Raw genomic sequence first — 17,548 nt, 5'->3', positions numbered from 1 at the left:
TTCCAGGTCTCCCATGTAGATGCAGGGTCCCAAGGCTTTGGGCCATCTTCAATTGCTTTCCAGACCATAAACAGGCAGCTGGATGGGAAACAGAGCACCCAGTGTACGAACTGCGCCCATGTGGGATCCTGGTGCATGCAAGGTGAGAATTTTAGCCACTAGGCTACCGTGCCGGGCCCATAAATGAGCCTTCTAAAGAAAAGTTCAGAACACTTGGTTGCCAAGGTCTCAGCAGAGTCTGAGAGATTCTGACACTATGCTCTGCTTCCTTTGTGCTGCACGACGTGCTGTTTCCTGGAACACACGCTTCTGAACTAAGACAGTGCTGAGAACTGAGGAGAAAGGAAAAACATCATAATATTCCTCATAATATTCCTTACTCCCTCACTAAGAACTAAATAATTCGAAGGTAGATGTTTGCCCTAGTAGGTAGGATGTTCACACGCTATTGTTGGAGTACATGAGTTAATACTCAACTGTGGCTCCAGGTACAACTTCCTGCTAGTGAAGATCTTTGAAACAGTGGTTGATCCTTTGGGTGAATGGGTGGGTTCCTGATACCCATTTGGGACTCCTAGATTGAATCTTTGTCTGGCTTTGGCCAAACCTAGTCCTGACTTGTTGAGTGAACCAGCCAGTGGAAGCGCTATCTCTCTCTCTCTCTTTTTGTGTTTGCCTCTTGAATAAAAACAAAAACAATAACAAAACAACCCCTAAACTGATCAACATAAGATTTAACCGCTTAAGCACTTCTTTGGTTGCCTCTTTAGTTTATTTAGAGAATATTCATGAAACTTACGCCATATGGCAGACAAACCATGCCTTGACAGAGAGGTTTAAAGGGCCAGCAGGAAGCCGACTGAGGCCTGCGGAACCTTCACCGTCACACAAACGTATCCCAAGAAACGTCACCATAGGCCACGCTTCCTCAGCGGTGCACTTGATACAGGGTAGAAGGTTTGTACGAGGAACTAGGAAACACCTTTCTGAAGATATTGAAGTTCAGCTTGTGGGAGTTTGAGTTTAACCGAAAGATGAAAAGTGAGTTAGAATTAACTGGTCGGCAGTGGAAGGGAAAGCTTTCAAGGTAGAGAGAACAACACGTACAAAACAAGGGTGAGCAGGGACCGGGTCCTTGCCACCCACAGAGGAGACTGGATCGGGCAGTTCAAAGAAAGTGGGGGAAAGGGGGCACTCAAATGCCAGGCTTTGGCAGGCCCTCCGGAGCCTTTTCATCACATCAGGACTTTGAACTTTTATCCTAGAAAAAAGGAGATGACCTATTGAAAGGTTTTAAGCAGAAGAGTAACACAATTAGAAAATAAACTAAGAGAGAACAAAAAATAAATAAAAGACCACGAAAATCCTTGGCTTTTGACAAGGGTTTCATTGTTCCCTGTTCCTTCCTTCCTTCCTCCTCAGCAGGCAGGCAGGTGACTTGCCCAGGCATGGAGCCGCAGCTGGCCGCGGACGCAGTTCCTCCGAACAGAATAGAAGCACTTGGTCCTGGGCTTGGGGGGTGAATGGAGCTGGGCTCTGCTCTTTGCTGCCATGCTCTGTGTGTTTGCTCTGTGTGTTTTTGCCATCAATACACACTGGGGTGTTTGTAAGAACTGTCAGCAAACCACCCACTCCCTTCTCCCTGTCACAGGCCCTCAAGTCCTCACACGGTGACAGCCTGTGCCAGAATCTCTGTGCTGACCAAGAAGACAGTGCCGAAAGGAATACAAAACATGCCCAAGTGACACTGAACATTCTCTTCTGCCAGGCTGGTGCCACCACCTTGACGTTTGCCATCTTCCTTATGAAACACTTAGGAAACCTGAATTCGACAGGGAGCTTTAAATCAAGCAGGGCAGCCTATCGGTCAGGTTCACATTCATGACTGCCCAGTCTTACCAACATTCCACTGATCTGTGTATTTTTTGGTTGTCTTGACCTTGGGAGGATGAGAAGCCAAAAATGTTATTGTAGCAGCCAAAAGCAAAAAAGAAGAGTGAAAATGAGATTTATGAATGTGTTTGAACGTCAGAGTTCAAGTCATATGAAATCGACTTCCCAGGAAAGTAAGTCACTGATTTGCCTGTTTGTCCAAAATACATGTATTTTTTCCCACATTCCTGAACTAACAAAAAGTCACCTGCTTATAAATCAACACTGCTGGGTTTCATTCCCAATCTGCCATGTAGTGCAGCCCAGTTAACACATGTTCCAGAGACGTAGCATTCTCATCTGTAGTATGTGTTATTAACATCTCTTTACAGATGTGAACATTGTGGGCAAAGCACTTACAACTGCCCCCAGCTTTCTTGTAACTTTTGACATTGCAAGTTGGCAGATTCTTCTCCTTAGTGCAGATTTGTAAGATGTATTACCTACAGGCCTGCTAGTCGATTTTTATGTCTAATCAGTGTCCTGGATTAGGAAGCCGCCAACTGTCCCAGATAACTAGTTTGTCAGTGGTACTGAACTAGACACACAAGCTGGCACCCGGTGGGGCACTGCCGGAGAGCTGGGGCTGCTGGCTTTCCGATCCAGGGACCCCACAGATCCTGCAGGACATGAAGCTGGCACTGTCTCCCCGTGGGATCAGCCCAGCGTGACTAGCCGGAAACACGCCCACTCCAGTGTTCGACCCCTGTACCGCCAGCACTGACCTGCCACTGGTCTGCCCTGCAGAGTTCACCGCTCCCTTTCCATGCACTGCTGGGCCAGATTTCCATCCACTGGTTCAGGATTGGCCGATCCCAGCCTATCTTCACCTCCTAAGCTCCCACCTGGCTGCCACGAGAGTCCATCCGTGGCTGCTGCTGGGTCCCTGGTTGTAGCTGGAGTCCGGAATACAGCTCCCCGGCAGCTGGTGGGTTTTCTGTTCCCTGTAACACCTCTCCACCTTCTCTGCCTCTTCCCTCTGTCCAGGGGATCTCCAGACACCCCCCTGTTGACTGCCTGACCCCTATCTTATCCTGTAATCAGCTCTCTATGCTTTACCTTAATGATTCATCCCAAACATGTCTGCATCCCGTGCTGCCATCTTGATTCTCCTCATGTCCTCAGGGGTTGGCAGCATGCCTACCATCCATAACTCTACTCCCTGTTTCAGTATAAAGTCTGTAGTTCAAATTTGGGGGGGGGGGTGCTTTTTGTATTCCAGAGCAGTAAGCTGCCAAGCAGAATTCTGAAGTGACTCTGTCATTTTGGACTCTCATCAGCAATTATCTGCCTTTACAGTGTCATCTAGAAGCATTTTCAGTGCCCTAAAAATTACCCTGCAATTCTGGAAGCCACTGATCATTTTATTGTCTCCACAAGACTACCTTTTCCAGAATATTCCATTCTTGCAATCATATACGTGTAGCCTTTTTAGATTGCTCCTCTTACTTATTGATGTGCATTTAATATTCTTTCACATATTTTTGTGGCTTTATAAATAATTTTTCTTATTAGATAATACTGCATGTATATGTTTTACTGAATAATAGTGTATGTGTGTTCTATTGTATATAAATTCATCTACATAGGAACATCTTAGATTTTTCCAAGTTTTGGCAATTATGAGTAAACATTTTTGTGCAGTTTTTTGTGTGAATTATGTTTTCAACTCATCCACCAAAAAAGTAAGGAGCACAATTGTTAGGACAGCACCAAACATTCTTGCAAAGTGACTTCCATTGGGCATGATCACCAGCAATGAATGGGGGTTCCCTGGGGTTCCACATAATTACACCAGCATTTGCCGTTGAACATGTTTGGGATCAGTTGTTCCAAAAGATGTGTAATGCTATCTTATTGTTGCAGTTTGCAATTCTCCAATGAAGTCATGTTCGCATCTGCCATATGCTTATACATTGCTTTCTAAAATGATTGTATCAGTATTTCTCCGTCAGTTGTGAGATGCCTGATGGTTCTCATGGCTTCCCATCCTCACCCACACTGCGATGATCTGACTCTAATGCACCTGCCATTAGGGCGGGTAGCAGAAATCCCCTCAACGTGATTTAAACCTGCATCTTCCCGGTTATAAGTAAGGTGTAGTCAGTTTTCATTTATTGTTTAATTAATCGTATTTTGTGAATCTTGAGTTTTGTGCCTCTTAAGGAACATTTGTCTTTCCATTATTTATATATTTGTATTTTTATGTACTATGGACAAGAGGATTGTCATGAGATGGACTGGAAAATGTCTTCCATCTAGGCTGGGTTTATTTTCCTCCCTTTGGGGTTGACATCTCTGCAGTATTAAGCTTGGAACTCCAAGAACAAGGCACGTCTCCGCGTTTATTCACATCGTCTTTCATGTTCTTGGTAGCTTTCTTAATATGCATTTTTCTTCAAAAACTGTTTTATCTGTAATAAATTATCTCACAATAGCTAATGGCCTAATTTTTTCCTTCATCTTTTCACTTTTATAAAAATGTTCTTTTTGATGAGTTTTACACAGTTGAGAAGCATACATGCCCGTGTGGACCACTGATTAGGGTGGGAAGGGTTGAGGAATAGGGAAAAGTGGATGAGCTGATTTGGTCTCAATTTTCTTTTTCTTCCTGTTTCTGAGGAAGGGAGGGTGAGAGGGGAAGAAGCCACACCCAGCATCTTAACTGCATCAGTGCCCGGGGTTAGGGGGCAGACACCCGATGTCATCATCCTCGGGTCTCCAGTGTGGAGCATGCTCCGGGGGAGCTGCTTAAATGGTTTTGATAGCTCTGAAATGCTGTTGATTGCACTGCTCCAAGGTTGAGGAAATCCTGCCAAAGTCGATTGGCTGACATAGTCCTCCCAGAGTCTCCAATCGCCCAGATACTTGCTGTCAACGCTTGCCTGGGAGAGTTGTCCAATTTGTTCTGCCTTCCATCATCTGCTATGTCTTCTTTAGACTCCAATAGACTGCCATATTCCCCATGCGCATCTGGGCATGCCCTATGGGCACTGTCTTCAACAACTGACTCAGATACTTCCTAGTTAGACCACAGATCCTACAGAGGTTATGTTGAGGGGGACAAGGTGAGGAGGTGGGGGTGAGAGTGGAGGGGGTCTCCAAAGAAACCTCATCTGGGGCCCAGCTTGGTAGCATAGCGGTTACAATCCTCACCTTGCACATGCCAGGATCCCATATGGGCACCGGTTCTAATTCCAGCTTTCTGCTTCCCATCCAGCTCCTTGCTTGTGGCCTGGGAAAGCAGTCAAGGACAGCCCAAAGCCTTGGGACCTTGCACCTAGGTGGGAGACCCAAAAGAAACTCCTGGTTCCTGGCTTCAAACTGGCTCAGCTTCAGCTGTTGAAGCCACTTGGGGAGTGTACCAGCAGTTGGAAGATCTTCCTTTCTGTCTCTCCTCCTCTTTGCATATCTGATTTTCCAATAAAAACAAATAATTTTTTAAAAAAAGGATCAATAAAATCTCAGTCTGAGAAACTAGGGACTTCACTGCAGAAGTGTGACTTTAAAGCGAAAGATGTAAAAAGTATAGAAGTGTTTGCCCTGTGGATCTCGGAGTTGCCTGTTGACAAGCCTGGGACGGCTTCTGGTTACCAAGGCCTGCAGTCAAGAGGGCCAGCTGAGGGCAAAGTGTGGCAAAGGCAAGTTGAAGCCTGCTAGATATATCTATCTTTCTGGGTGAAGCCATGGGGTGATGACAGCATCCAGCTACAACGTCTCCCCAAATTCCATCCAGATTCCCACTCGGCCAACTTCAATGTGGAGCAGCACAGGAGAAGAGATCTGGGGAAATGGAGTTTTCAGCATAACCAATTCTAGAGTCTGTTAGCCTGGTTTTCATTGCTTATGCCTTTATTGCTTCACAGTCTTCTGAATCATAAAGTGAACCATGACGAGGGTTCCGGGGGAGAGTGTGGACACTCCACAGACGGAGCTGTGCCATCTGGGCATGGGGTCCTGCCGTCACCACCATCACCCCTCAGGCTGGCAGGAGGAGCTGGGAAACGGGTAAAGCAAGAGCAAAGACAGCTGGCGTCTGCAAGTTAACATGGAGATAAACAGTGCTCTAAGGTACAGTTCTTTTTTTTTTTTAACAGTCAATAAATACTTGATAATGTATTTTTTAAAAGATGTATTTATTTACTCTAAAGGCAGAATGAAGATCTTCCATCCGATGATTCACTCCCTAAGTGATCACAACGGCTGCAGCTATACCAATCCAAAGCCAGGAGCCAGGAGCTTCTTCTGGGTCTCCTACCCAGGTGCAGGGTCCCAAAGCTTTGGACCATCCTCGACTGCTTTCCCAGGCCACAGGCAGGGAGCTGGATGGGAAGCAGGGCCACCGGGATTAGAACCAGCAGCTATATGGGATCCTGGCACATGCAAGGCAAGGACTTTAGTCGCTAGGCTATCGTGCTGGGACCCATGTAACATGATTATAGCTGTCTTAATATAAATAACTTACCAAAACATATTAATAAATGCATACTACACAATTACAAAATTATGATCCTCTCCCACTGATGTCCTTTTTTCTTCTTAGTGTTGCATTGAACATCATACTTTGTTTACCTCATGCCAGTAACTGCGTGTACTTTTCACATAGCGTGCATATCCTGTGTGTGCTGTGTACTTCACTATTTATATCATTTGATATAAACAACCCGGTGCATCTTACAGATAAGAAAGAAGCTATTAGGAGGAATTAGAATGTTCATTAAATTAAATTAAATTAGTCATTAAGTGAGGGCATTTTAAAAAAAGTCCAAATTCCAGCCTATACTTTTCACAGTACGTATGTGTGTACGCGTGTATATACCTATGTATACGGAGCTATATGATGTATAGCTGCTTGATGTAGCAAAGATTGAAATGGCAAATTCTAAAATAAATGCAAAATGTGTGAGTCCACTTATAGTTTCTGAAAAAGATTTCGATAGATCTGGAAAGATAGTGTTTAATTATTACTGGAACCAGAATTTGTAAGTTGAAAGGGGATGTGGACACAGAAAGAACATTCTTTCAGTTTCCATCTTGCATACTTTGTACTGAATGTAGGAACAAAATGATTCCGCATTGCATGGGTGTCATGCTCAAAGTCCCTTTATTATCATCATCACATTGTTACTAAATAGGCTCATGTCTTAACACCACCAAGATTCTTAAAGACCTCTTCAATATCTGGGATGTTTTAACTCCATGGAGACTTCAGATATTCTTACTGGTATGACCGTATCTTGCATGACATCTAATATAGCCATATCAAGAATCATTTACATATGAATTGACTTGAAGTTGACTAATTTTCAAAAGGTCATTTTCACAAATATTTAAAGTTATTCTTTTTTCTTCAAATTTTCAAATACTTCAAAGCTAAACCATTGTTTTTCTTTTTTAAAAAATCTATTTGTTTCACTTGAAAGTCAGAATTATAGGAAGAGAAATAGAGGGAGAGACAGAGATCTTCCATCCATTGGGTCACTCCTCAAATGGCCACAATGACCAAAGCTGTGTCAGTTTCGAGCTGGGAGCCAGCAGCTTCTTCTGTGTCTGGTACGTGAGTGCAGGGCCCCAAGGACATGGGCTATCTCTGTTGCTTTCCCAAACCTTAATCAAAAAGCCGTATCTGAGGTAGACCAGCGGGGACACAAGCTGGTGTCCATATGGGATGCCAGCACCACGTGAGGAGGAGGAGTTTGCTAAGCAGCCGTGCTGGTCCCTAGCACATTCTCTTTCCTAGGTTTCTTTTTGTTCATGACCCCTGGGAAAGATGTCATGCATTAGAGATTGCTCCAAAAAGAAATAAAAATGGTCCCCTGGGCGGCGGACTGTGCTAACTGCTTCTCAGAGAAAGGATTTCACAAAAAGGACCCGCTCTTCACTCGTCATCCACTTGCTCTCCTGTCTTCAGCCCACGCCTCTTCCATACAGTCCTTGAAAATCCTGTCCTGACCAGCACTTCTTTCTGCTCTTCCGCTTGGTTTTGGCATGACCTGTTCCATATTCAGTATGTGTTTTGGGGTCCAATCACGGTAAGGAAAATTATTTTATTGACTTCTGGGCCTATGTAACATTGTCAGTGGTCAAAGAAAGTTGTAATTTGAAGGGCCCATTTATAGAAATTCTTATTGTAATACTCCTGGCGTGTATTTTTTTTTATCCTCTTTGCAGAGTGTTTTGGAAACAAAGGAAGTGGAATTTAAGGAAATCAATATTTGATTCAGATGTGAATCTTTCACTCAGGAAAAGGTCTTCTAAAAAGAAAAAAGCCAAATTCTCAAAAAAGAATAAAGATGCCGAGGAGCAATCGGCCTCCGACCACGTGATCACATTCCCCTGCTCCACATGCAAGCAGGAAATTGACATACGGGGTGCTTTTGGTCATAAAAAGCAACACGTGGCGCTGGCGACTTTGGGTTTCCAGTGGCTGGGTGGAAAGATGCCGTGGTTCCTCGCGATTGCTAGTCACAGACAGTTTATAATTTCTAAAGTGATGTCCTCTTTCATATTCAGTGAGAAAATCCTACAGATAATCAACGATGCTTTTGAGCTACTCAGGAAGAAACAAATCCCAGGATACTATAAGATTTTGGATAGCACAGACAGGAGCTCCACAACCTCTCACAAAGTCTGCCATCTGTTAATTAAAGGAGTAGCTATCTGTGAAGACATGAATTCTACATGGAGGCATGACATGAATGACAAATTCACTGTACTGAATCATTTTGGCAATAAGCCCAATGTGTGCTTTTTTGGGTTGTTTGATGGATGTCATGGTGCTGCAGCAGCAGACTTGGCAGCAACCGAGCTCCCAGTTTTGTTTCTCCATCAGCTGTCCAACTTTGATCCATCCTACCAGATGACGCAAGAGCAACAAAAAATGATCCATTCCTTTCATACCGTGTTCAGGAAAGAATACACAGCCCTTGAAGATCTCTTCTCTTCCACTCACAAAAGGACGAGAGGGCTGAAGAACGACTATGAGAACATACACAAAGCCTTTGCAAAAGCATTTTGGAGAATGGATAGACTGTTACGTCTCGGCAGGAATGAGGTGTCCAGGGTTCGATGGAGCGGCTGTTCTGCCGTGACCTGTGTACTGGAGGGCAGCATTAAGAATCCTCACGTGCAAAGGAGTTGGAAAGGAAGCAGTAACCATGATGAGCCGGCTGACAGCTCCTCTTCTCCGACGATGCCACAGCTAGTTTCTGGAGTGTTACACATTGCCAACACTGGTACGTACATTGAACAGCACTGTGTAACACCTTGCCATTTAAAATTTTTCAATTTATTTTATTTGAAAGGCAGAGAGATACACAGAAAGTGACAGAGAGACAGACGGGAATTGGTGATCCACTGGCTTTATTCATAAGTACCCGCAACAGCTGGGGCTGGGCTGGGTCAAAGTCAGGAACCTAGTACCCAGTTCAGGTCTCCCAGGTGAGTGTTAGGAAGCTGGGCCTAAATAACCACAGTTTAAAAAGAGATTGTAGGGCCTGGCACAGTAGCCTAGTGGCTAAAGTTTTTGCCTTGCACATAGCAGGATCCCATATGGGTGCTGGATCGTGTCCTGGCTGCTCCACTTCCCATCCAGCTCTGTTTGTGGCCTGGGAAAGCAGTTGAGGTTGACCCAAAGAATTGGGACCCTGCATCTGTGTGGGAGACCCGGAGGAAGCTCCTGGCTCTTAGCTTCGGATCAACTGAACTCTGGCCTTTGAGGCCACTGGGGGAGTGAACCAGCCGCTGGAAAAGTTTTCTCTCTGTCTGTCCTTCTCTCTGTAAAATCTAACTTTTCATTAAAAATAAATCTTAAAAAAAGAAAAATAGGGCCCGGCAGCATGGCCTAGCGGCTAAAAGTCCTTGCCTTGAAAGCCCCAGGATCCCATATGGGTGCCGGTTCTAATCCCGGCAGCTCCACTTCCCATCCAGCTCCCTGCTTGTGGCCTGGGAAGGCAGTCGAGACAGCCCAAAGCTTGGGGACCCTGCACCTGTGTGGGAGACCCGGAGGAGGTTCCTGGTTCCCGGCTTCGGATCAGCGCGTACTGGCCCATTGCGGCTCACTTGGGGAGTGAATCATCGGATGGAAGATCTTCCTCTCTGTCTCTTCTCCTCTGTATATCCAGCTTTCCAATAATAATAATAAAAACTTTATAAAAAAAAGAAAAATAATCTTTAAGAAAAATGGAGATTATAGGCACACACAAAAATGTAGTTATTCTTTAGAGAGGCACAGATATGAAATAATGTGACCAAAAGTTTTATTTCCCAGCTGGGGTAGGAACAGAGTTGTTCGTGAAGTTGAAAAGCAAAGATGCTACATAAGTTTGCAATCAAACAAAAAATTTAAAAAAATCTTATAACTTCCTTTTTACATAGAAGGGAAAGTTTTTGATGATTAGTATAGTTACTCAAACTGTTCAGTTATTCAAATAGTGAATATATTTGCAATAGACCGTTGTGATACTCACTGACCAAGTAGTATCAGTTTAGTCTCAGAGAGAATGCTACATAATTCATGCCTCAGTTTCCTGAGTATGCATTTTTTTCTCTACAATTTAGCAGTCTGTTCTCTTTTCCGATTTATTTCACGAAGCGGCTGTACTAACAAGGTCTCAGCCTAGGAGCTTTCCAAGTTGGAAATCTTATAAGTTAAATTGTTTTGTCCAAGTCACGCTGAGTTCCGGGAGATGCCGAAGTAGGATTCCACTACCCTTTTCATAGATGGAATTATTGTTACTGATAGTGTTAGCTTATTGAGCACTGAGCACAGAACAATTTCTACACTCAGTCTTTTAAGAACTCTCTTCATCTAGCGATGTCTTGATATTGCTAGCACAGAGTTTACATTGAGAACATGAACACTTGGAAAGGTGCTTGCAAGGTGGCGGATTAGTCAATCGAGCCATAGTGCCAGACTCTAGAATTGAATTGATTCTTGTTTTTCTAATGCCTAAGTTGTTTATTTAAAATATTTCTGTAATTCAAACATTGTTATAAAATTCCCTCTTACTGCTTCTGTTGTATGCCATTCATTTTGGAGTGTTGTATTTCAATTTTAATTTGAAAAGATTTGAAAAAAAATCCTCTTTGATTTCTTCCCTTGGTTGTTCAAGAGTCAATGACCTGAGCTAGTGTGGTGGTACATGAGGCTAATCCTCTGCCTGCTGCTCTGGGATCCCAAATAGGTGCCAGTTCATGTCCCTGTGTCTTCACTTCCTAGCCAGCTCCCTGCTTGTGCCTAAGAAAGCATGGAGCATGTCTCGGGTCCTTAGGCCCCTGGACCCGTGTAGGAGACCCAGAAGAAGCTCCTGGCTTCTGATCAGCTCAGCTCAGCTCAGCTCAGCTAAGGCTGTTGAAGCCACTGGAGAGTGAACCAGAAGATTAAGACCTCTCTCTGTAAATATGCCTTTCCAACAACAACAACAACAAAAAAAAACCACTTTATTAAATGGAGTGATTTATTTACTTTTCATGTATGTGTATAGTTTCTAAAGTTTTTGTTACTGATTTCTAGTTTTATTGCGAGGGGTCAGAAAAAACATTTGATGTGAGCTTCTGTTATGTTAAGTTTAGGGAGGTTTGGTTTGTGATATATCATTTATCCTGGAGGATCTTCCATGTTTTGCTGAGAAGAGTGAATTTTGGATGGAAGATTCTATAACTGTCTGTTAGGTACAACTGATGGAGAATGCAGGGTTCTAAAAGTGTTTATTATTTTCATCTACTTGAAAGGCAGAGACTCGTCTACCCACTGTTCACTCCACAGATGCCTCCAACAATCAAGCTGCCAGGTCAAGGCCTGGAGCCAGGAACTCTCCTCCCTGAGTGCCTGGGGCCTCAGCCCTTGAGCCACTGTCAGTTTCCTCCCAGTGTATAAGAGGTACTCCAAAGAGTAGCCAGGATTTGGACCAGCACTGAGATATGGGATGCAAATGTTGAAGTAGTGGGCTAACCCACTGTGCCACAATGCCCTCCTTGAGGGTCTGTTTTAACTCTACTGTTGATCGATTTTCTTTCTACATGATTTGTCCGATTTTGAAAGTGTCCCATGTTAAAGTCCCCTCTATTACTGCGTTAAAGTCTCTTTCTCTCTCTCACTCTTAGGTTTATTAATATTTGTTTTATCCGTATGTCAGGTCTGCTGGGGCAGGGGAGAGATTGAGAAGTGAGTGGGGGCGGCTGAGGCCCTGCTGATCCTATCATTCGTCTGCCTGCCCGTCTGACAGCACGATATTCCCGGGCCAGTGCTGCTCAAGTTCTTCTCCCTGAAGCACAAGGCCGTTGCCTACCAGTAGCCTGGGGCCACCTTGCTACCACTCCAGGAGCTCCCAACACTCATGAAGGATCAATACTTTCTATTTTAAAAATACATATATTTGCAGGCCCAGTGCTGTGGCCTAGTCGGGAAAGTCCTCGTCTTGAATGCACTGGGATCCCATATGGGCGCCTGTTCTAATCCTGGCAGCCCTGCTTCCCATCCAGCTTCGTGCCTGTGGCCTGGAAAAGCAGTCCAGGATGGCCCAAAGCCTTGGGACCCTCCACCCGCGTGGGAGACCTGGAGGAGGTTCCTGGCTCCTGGCTTCGGATTGGCTCAGCTCCAGCCGCTACGGCTGCTTGGGGAGTGAATTATTGGGCATAAGATCTTCCTCTTTGTCTCTTCACCTCTCTGTATATCTGACTTTCCAATAAAAATAAATAAATCTTTTAAAAATATACATTTTTTTATATACTTGAGTGCACCAATTAGGTATATATATATACATATATATATATACATATATATATTTATAGGTGTTGTTTCCTCTTGAAATATTAAAACTCTTTATCATCATCTAATGATGTCTTTGATCCCTTTTTACTGCTTTTTATTTGAAATCTGTTTTATCTCATACAAGCAAAATCGCTTTTGCATTGCTCTAGTTCGTATTTGCATAGAATAGCTTGCACCACTCTTTCACTTTTAGTTTACATGTGTTCTTAAAGGGGAACTGAATTTCTTGTAAATAGCATCTAGTTGAGGTCTTTTGCTTTTTTTCTTTAAAATTTTTTTGGGTAAGGCTTATTTTTATTGGCAAGGCAGAGTTATAGAGAGAAAGATCTTCCTTCCCCCGGTTTACTCCCCAAATAACTGCAGTGGCAGCAACTGAGCCGATCTGGAGCCAGGAGCCTCCTCCGGGTCTCCAACATGGATGCAGGGTCCCAAGGCTTTGGGTCATCCTCCACTGCTTTCCCAGGTCAAAAGCAGGGAGCTGGGTAGGAAGCATCGCAGTCTTGAAGGTGGAGGATCAGGCCACTGGGCCATGCACAGGCCCCCTAACTCACAGTTTGAATTTCACTTCTCAATTGAAAAGCTTCCTTGGTTCTGTTTAATTACTTCCCTCTTTCAAACCAATCTCTCTCAGATTGAATTCTCTGTTTTCTTGAATTTTACTATTTCCTTAAAACAGCTACCTGGAAATCTTCATCTAAGAATTTGGCAATTTTATTTCCTAGATGATTGGTTTTTGGCACCTGATTTTGCTCTGTGATTAAGGTTATAGTTCTCTGAAAGTTCTTTTTGCATTTTTTTGAAAATATATTTGTTCATTTATTCAAAAGTCAGAGTTACAGAGAGAGGGAGAGGCAGAGAAGAACTCTTCATCCTCTGATTCACGCTGTAGGTAGCCTCCACGACCCAGGCTGGGCTAGGCTGAAACCATGAGCCAGGAGCTTCATCTGGGTTTTCCACCTGTGTCAGGCACGCGGCCATTTGGGCTATCTCACACTGCTTTCCCTAGGCCATTAGCAGGGAGCTTGGATCAGAAGTAGAGCAGCCTGGACCCAAGCTGGTGCTCATATAGAATCCCGTACCCTCTCTGTCACAATGCCGGTCCCTCCCTGGAAGTTCTCAATCCTTGTTGGTGTACAGGATCATCTGCTTTTTGAAGCATTAGTCACAGAGATCTTGTGGATGTTCTATGGATACATTTGATGTTTCAGCAAGAGATAGCACCCTAAGCTGCAGCTTGCCCCAAAGCCCTGCGTTGATGTGTATTTACTGATCAGACTAAGAATACTTCTCAGACACAGCTCTGTCCCGAGTGTATGATGAATTTGTTGAACTCGTTGTGAACTGGGTTAGTGTCTGAAAAGGCTTTTCCTTGGGTTCAGACTTCTTATCCCATGTCCACGAATTCTACAACGCTCTATCATATCCAGAGGGCTAATCCCACTAAGACCAGCGCAGCCTGGGAATAGAACCAAAGCTTATCATGCTACGGATGGACGGTCTGTCCACTGCGGAGGTGGCCCTCGGACTCTATCAGGTGCTGCGGCTAGGCCCAACCCACAGGCTTGCTCCTAAGCTTCCTGTTCCGGCTTCTCTCCAGTTTCACTTTTTGCACGTTACTGGGGTAGGAGATGCAGAGGCTGCTTGCAATGGGAGTTTAAATTCTCAGCCTACACGTCAGTGGACACGCCAGGGCAGAGTCTGCAGGGTAGCGATCAGTTTGGTTTCCAGTCTCCTTCCATGCACAAGGCATCCTGGTGCCACACTCCTTAGAGTTGGGGGAGGTGTGGCTGAGGCAGCTGCTGTTTTAAATATATATATATTTAATATAGAAAAGAGATGAAAAGATCTTCCATGGGCTGTTTCAACCCCCAAATGGTTGCAATGGCCATAACTAGTCCAGGGCAAAACCAGGAACTCCACCCAGTGTGCCTTGTGGGTGGTAGGGGTTCAACCACGTGGGCCGTCTGCTGCTTTGCCAGGTGCATGTGGCAGCTCAACTTGCTGTGACTCAATGCCAGACCCGTTTCTTAGGGATATGACGAGGCATTCTGATCTCTCAGCTGGCTTTGTTAATTCTTGTGAAGGTGGCCATCTGTGTATATATTCCTGCTCACATTTGTATCTCTGTGGGGACATGGTCACTGGAGCTGCCCTCTCAATTCCATTATTTTTTTCTATGAGCATTGTGTAGTGTCATCATATTACAGCATTGTTTATAGTTTAGCAATATCAGCACGAGTTATTTTAGAGAATGCAAACATTCTATTTCTTTGTTGACATTTTGCTTAGCTATTCAATTTATCATTGAAATAGAATGTTGACGGGGCCTGCACAGTGCTATAACAGGCGCCCCATTAGCCTGCAGCGCCAGCATCTCATTTGGCCACTGGTTGGTGTCCTGGCTGCTCTACTTCCAATCCAGCTCCCTGCTTATGGCCTGAGAAAGCAGCAGAGTGCCCTTGGGACCCTGCACCCAGGAAAGAAACTCCTGGTATCAGATCAACTCAGCTCATTGTTGTGGTCATCTAGAGAGTGAGTCAGCGGAAGGAAGACCTTCTTTATCCGTCTATCTGTAAAAATCTACCTTCCAAATAAAAATAAAAATTAATGTTTTAAATTGGAAAGGCAGATATACAGAACAGGAGACAGAGATCTTCCATCCATTGATTCACTCCCCAAGTGGCTGCAATGGCCGAAGCTGAGCGGATCTGAAGCTGGAAGACAGGAGTTTCTTCCCCATCTCCCATGTGGTGCAGGGTCCCAAGGCTTCGGCCAGCTTCTGCTTTCCCAGGCCACAAGCAGGGAGGTGGATGGGAAGCAGGGCTGCTGGAACTAGAACTGGCACCTAAATGGGATACTGGTGCTTGCAATGTGAGGATTTAGCTACCAGGCTATCATGCTGGACCCGATAATTTTTTCAAAGATTATCTTTAAACGTTACTAACTCCACCTCAGAACAATTACATATTTCTAACAAAATGAAACCACTTTTTCCTGACTAAAAGAAAAACCCCTAACTCAAAGGAAGTTCTAGCTATCCCTTGCTGTTAGAATATTTGAAGCACACATCACTGAACCATGACCAAACTACAACTCACACAGAAGTATTGTTTTAACCAAGGGATTAAATGTAATGCTGGCTCCACTTAAATGACTTTCACACTAGTTAACATTTTTTTCTTTTGAGGGCTGATTACTTTTTGCTTCGGCCATTCATTATAGAAGTGCAATACAACTAACAATTTTTCCAACACCATGAACTAAATACTTTCAGTCTTAACATCTGAGTTAAAAAAAAAATTCTATATTGAGATAGTTGTTTAAATATGCTGCTGGTCACGAAGGAAAGTTCAACGATTCACTAATATATTCAGAACTAGTTTATTAATTTATTAAACATTGAAATTAATGTAGATGTTTTTATCTGTAATTCAGTACAGTACAAACTTCAAAAATTCACAGAAAATACACAAAAATTATGAATTTTTGCTTCAAGACAATTCCATCTTGTGTACTTTCTGAAGTAGTCTTGCATTTTCTAAACTGAAAGTTGTTTAACAACGTAGAAAAACTGGTTTCCTAGTTTGAAATCTAGATTACGATGGACTGTCCAGTACTAGTACCAGTCAACGCTGCACATATTCTAAAGAGGTACCTCCACAAGGCCTGTGCTTTTCTTGGCACTAATCACACAACTAGTAAACTGGATACTTTGATCAAATGTCTGTTAAGTCTTTGGGATAACTTTCTTTTTTTCCTAAATAACTTTTTAGGCAATGTGCAAGCAGTCTTGTGCAGAAATGGAAAAGGTTTTTGTCTGACCAAAGAACACACTACACGAAACACAAATGAAAGAAATAGAGTTCTTCAGAATGGAGCAGTAATCACTTCAAATGAACCATACGGGCTCCTAGAAGGAGAAATAGAAATCACTCGAGGACTTGGATTTCACGGAAATCTCAGACTGAAAAAATTTTTTATCCCAGCACCTCAAACTATTTCTGTCCCTGTGGATGATTTGTGTCAATTCCTTATCTTAGCTACTAATGGACTTTGGGAAGTTTTGGATAAGAAGGAAGTCATTGCACTGACAATAACAGAATTCCAGATGTATAAGGACACACACGATTCCACCATGCAAAACAAATGTCAACCACCCATAAAGTCTCTGCTTTTTCCAGTCAGCGCACCCAGCACCACCGCATCGGAAGGCCACATCCATGTGTTGTTTGAGTGTAAGCTGGAAACTAACGAACGTGTGTCAACCACAGATTCAAATGATTTGTCCAGTTTCAAACATTCAGAATATCCCAAACATAATTACGAAAATGGGGAAACGTTTCCACCAGAAAAGACTAATCCTGAAGCTGACAGAGAGGGAGAAGCGGAAAGCTGTACAGATGGTGGTCATGACAGTGACAAGCAACCAGGCACCGGGAGCTTCTACGACAGCGCAGCCGAGCACGTCAGCCGAAAGCTTGTCCGCGCCGCTCTAAGCGCTGGCTCCAGGGACAACATCACCGTTATGGTAGTATTTCTCAATGGAATTAGTGACGACTTCCTACATAAAGCAGCTCCAATGATCCAGAATAGCACAGTATGCCAGACAAGGATTCAGTGAGCCAGATACTGGGGTACTAGATCAACACCACACCAAGTAGTGTTCAGGAGCGCAGTAAAGAAAACCGAACAGTGACTTTATAGAGTGCCATTTATGTATGTTCACTGCTTTGAACCAAAAAAAGAGAAAAACAACACTTGGCTTTTATACCACTTTATTCCAACCTGAGCACCTCAATATAAAACTAAACACTGGTGAACTGTTCCTAATTCTGAATGACTGTA

The 17,548-nt window shown here is 43.8% G+C and overlaps 1 protein-coding gene across 1 annotated transcript; it reads left to right on the top strand.

Annotated features, from left to right (window-relative positions):
* Positions 1-5,852: 5,852 nt before the first annotated feature.
* On the top strand, positions 5,853-17,324 carry PP2D1 (protein phosphatase 2C like domain containing 1). The gene is made up of 3 exons (XM_004588377.3): positions 5,853-6,003; positions 8,104-9,167; positions 16,477-17,324. The coding sequence occupies exons 1-3, from the start codon at positions 5,981-5,983 to the stop codon at positions 17,322-17,324; spliced, it is 1,935 nt and encodes a 644-aa protein (XP_004588434.2). The 5' UTR covers positions 5,853-5,980.
* Positions 17,325-17,548: the final 224 nt, after the last annotated feature.

This window comes from Ochotona princeps, chromosome 30 (genome assembly GCF_030435755.1).
Source record: "Ochotona princeps isolate mOchPri1 chromosome 30, mOchPri1.hap1, whole genome shotgun sequence".
Taxonomy (NCBI): Eukaryota; Metazoa; Chordata; class Mammalia; order Lagomorpha; family Ochotonidae; genus Ochotona; species Ochotona princeps.
The sequence above is the reverse complement of the archived record's forward strand: the minus strand, read 5'-3'. Positions and strand labels throughout refer to the sequence as shown.

Coding starts and splice junctions, on each gene's coding strand:
- PP2D1 (XM_004588377.3), top strand. CDS start 5,981: ATGGAGATAAACAGTGCTCTAAG. Junction 6,004..8,103: donor GAGATAAACAGTGCTCTAAG/GTACAGTTCTTT, acceptor TCCTCTTTGCAG/AGTGTTTTGGAAACAAAGGA. Junction 9,168..16,476: donor GTTACACATTGCCAACACTG/GTACGTACATTG, acceptor ATAACTTTTTAG/GCAATGTGCAAGCAGTCTTG.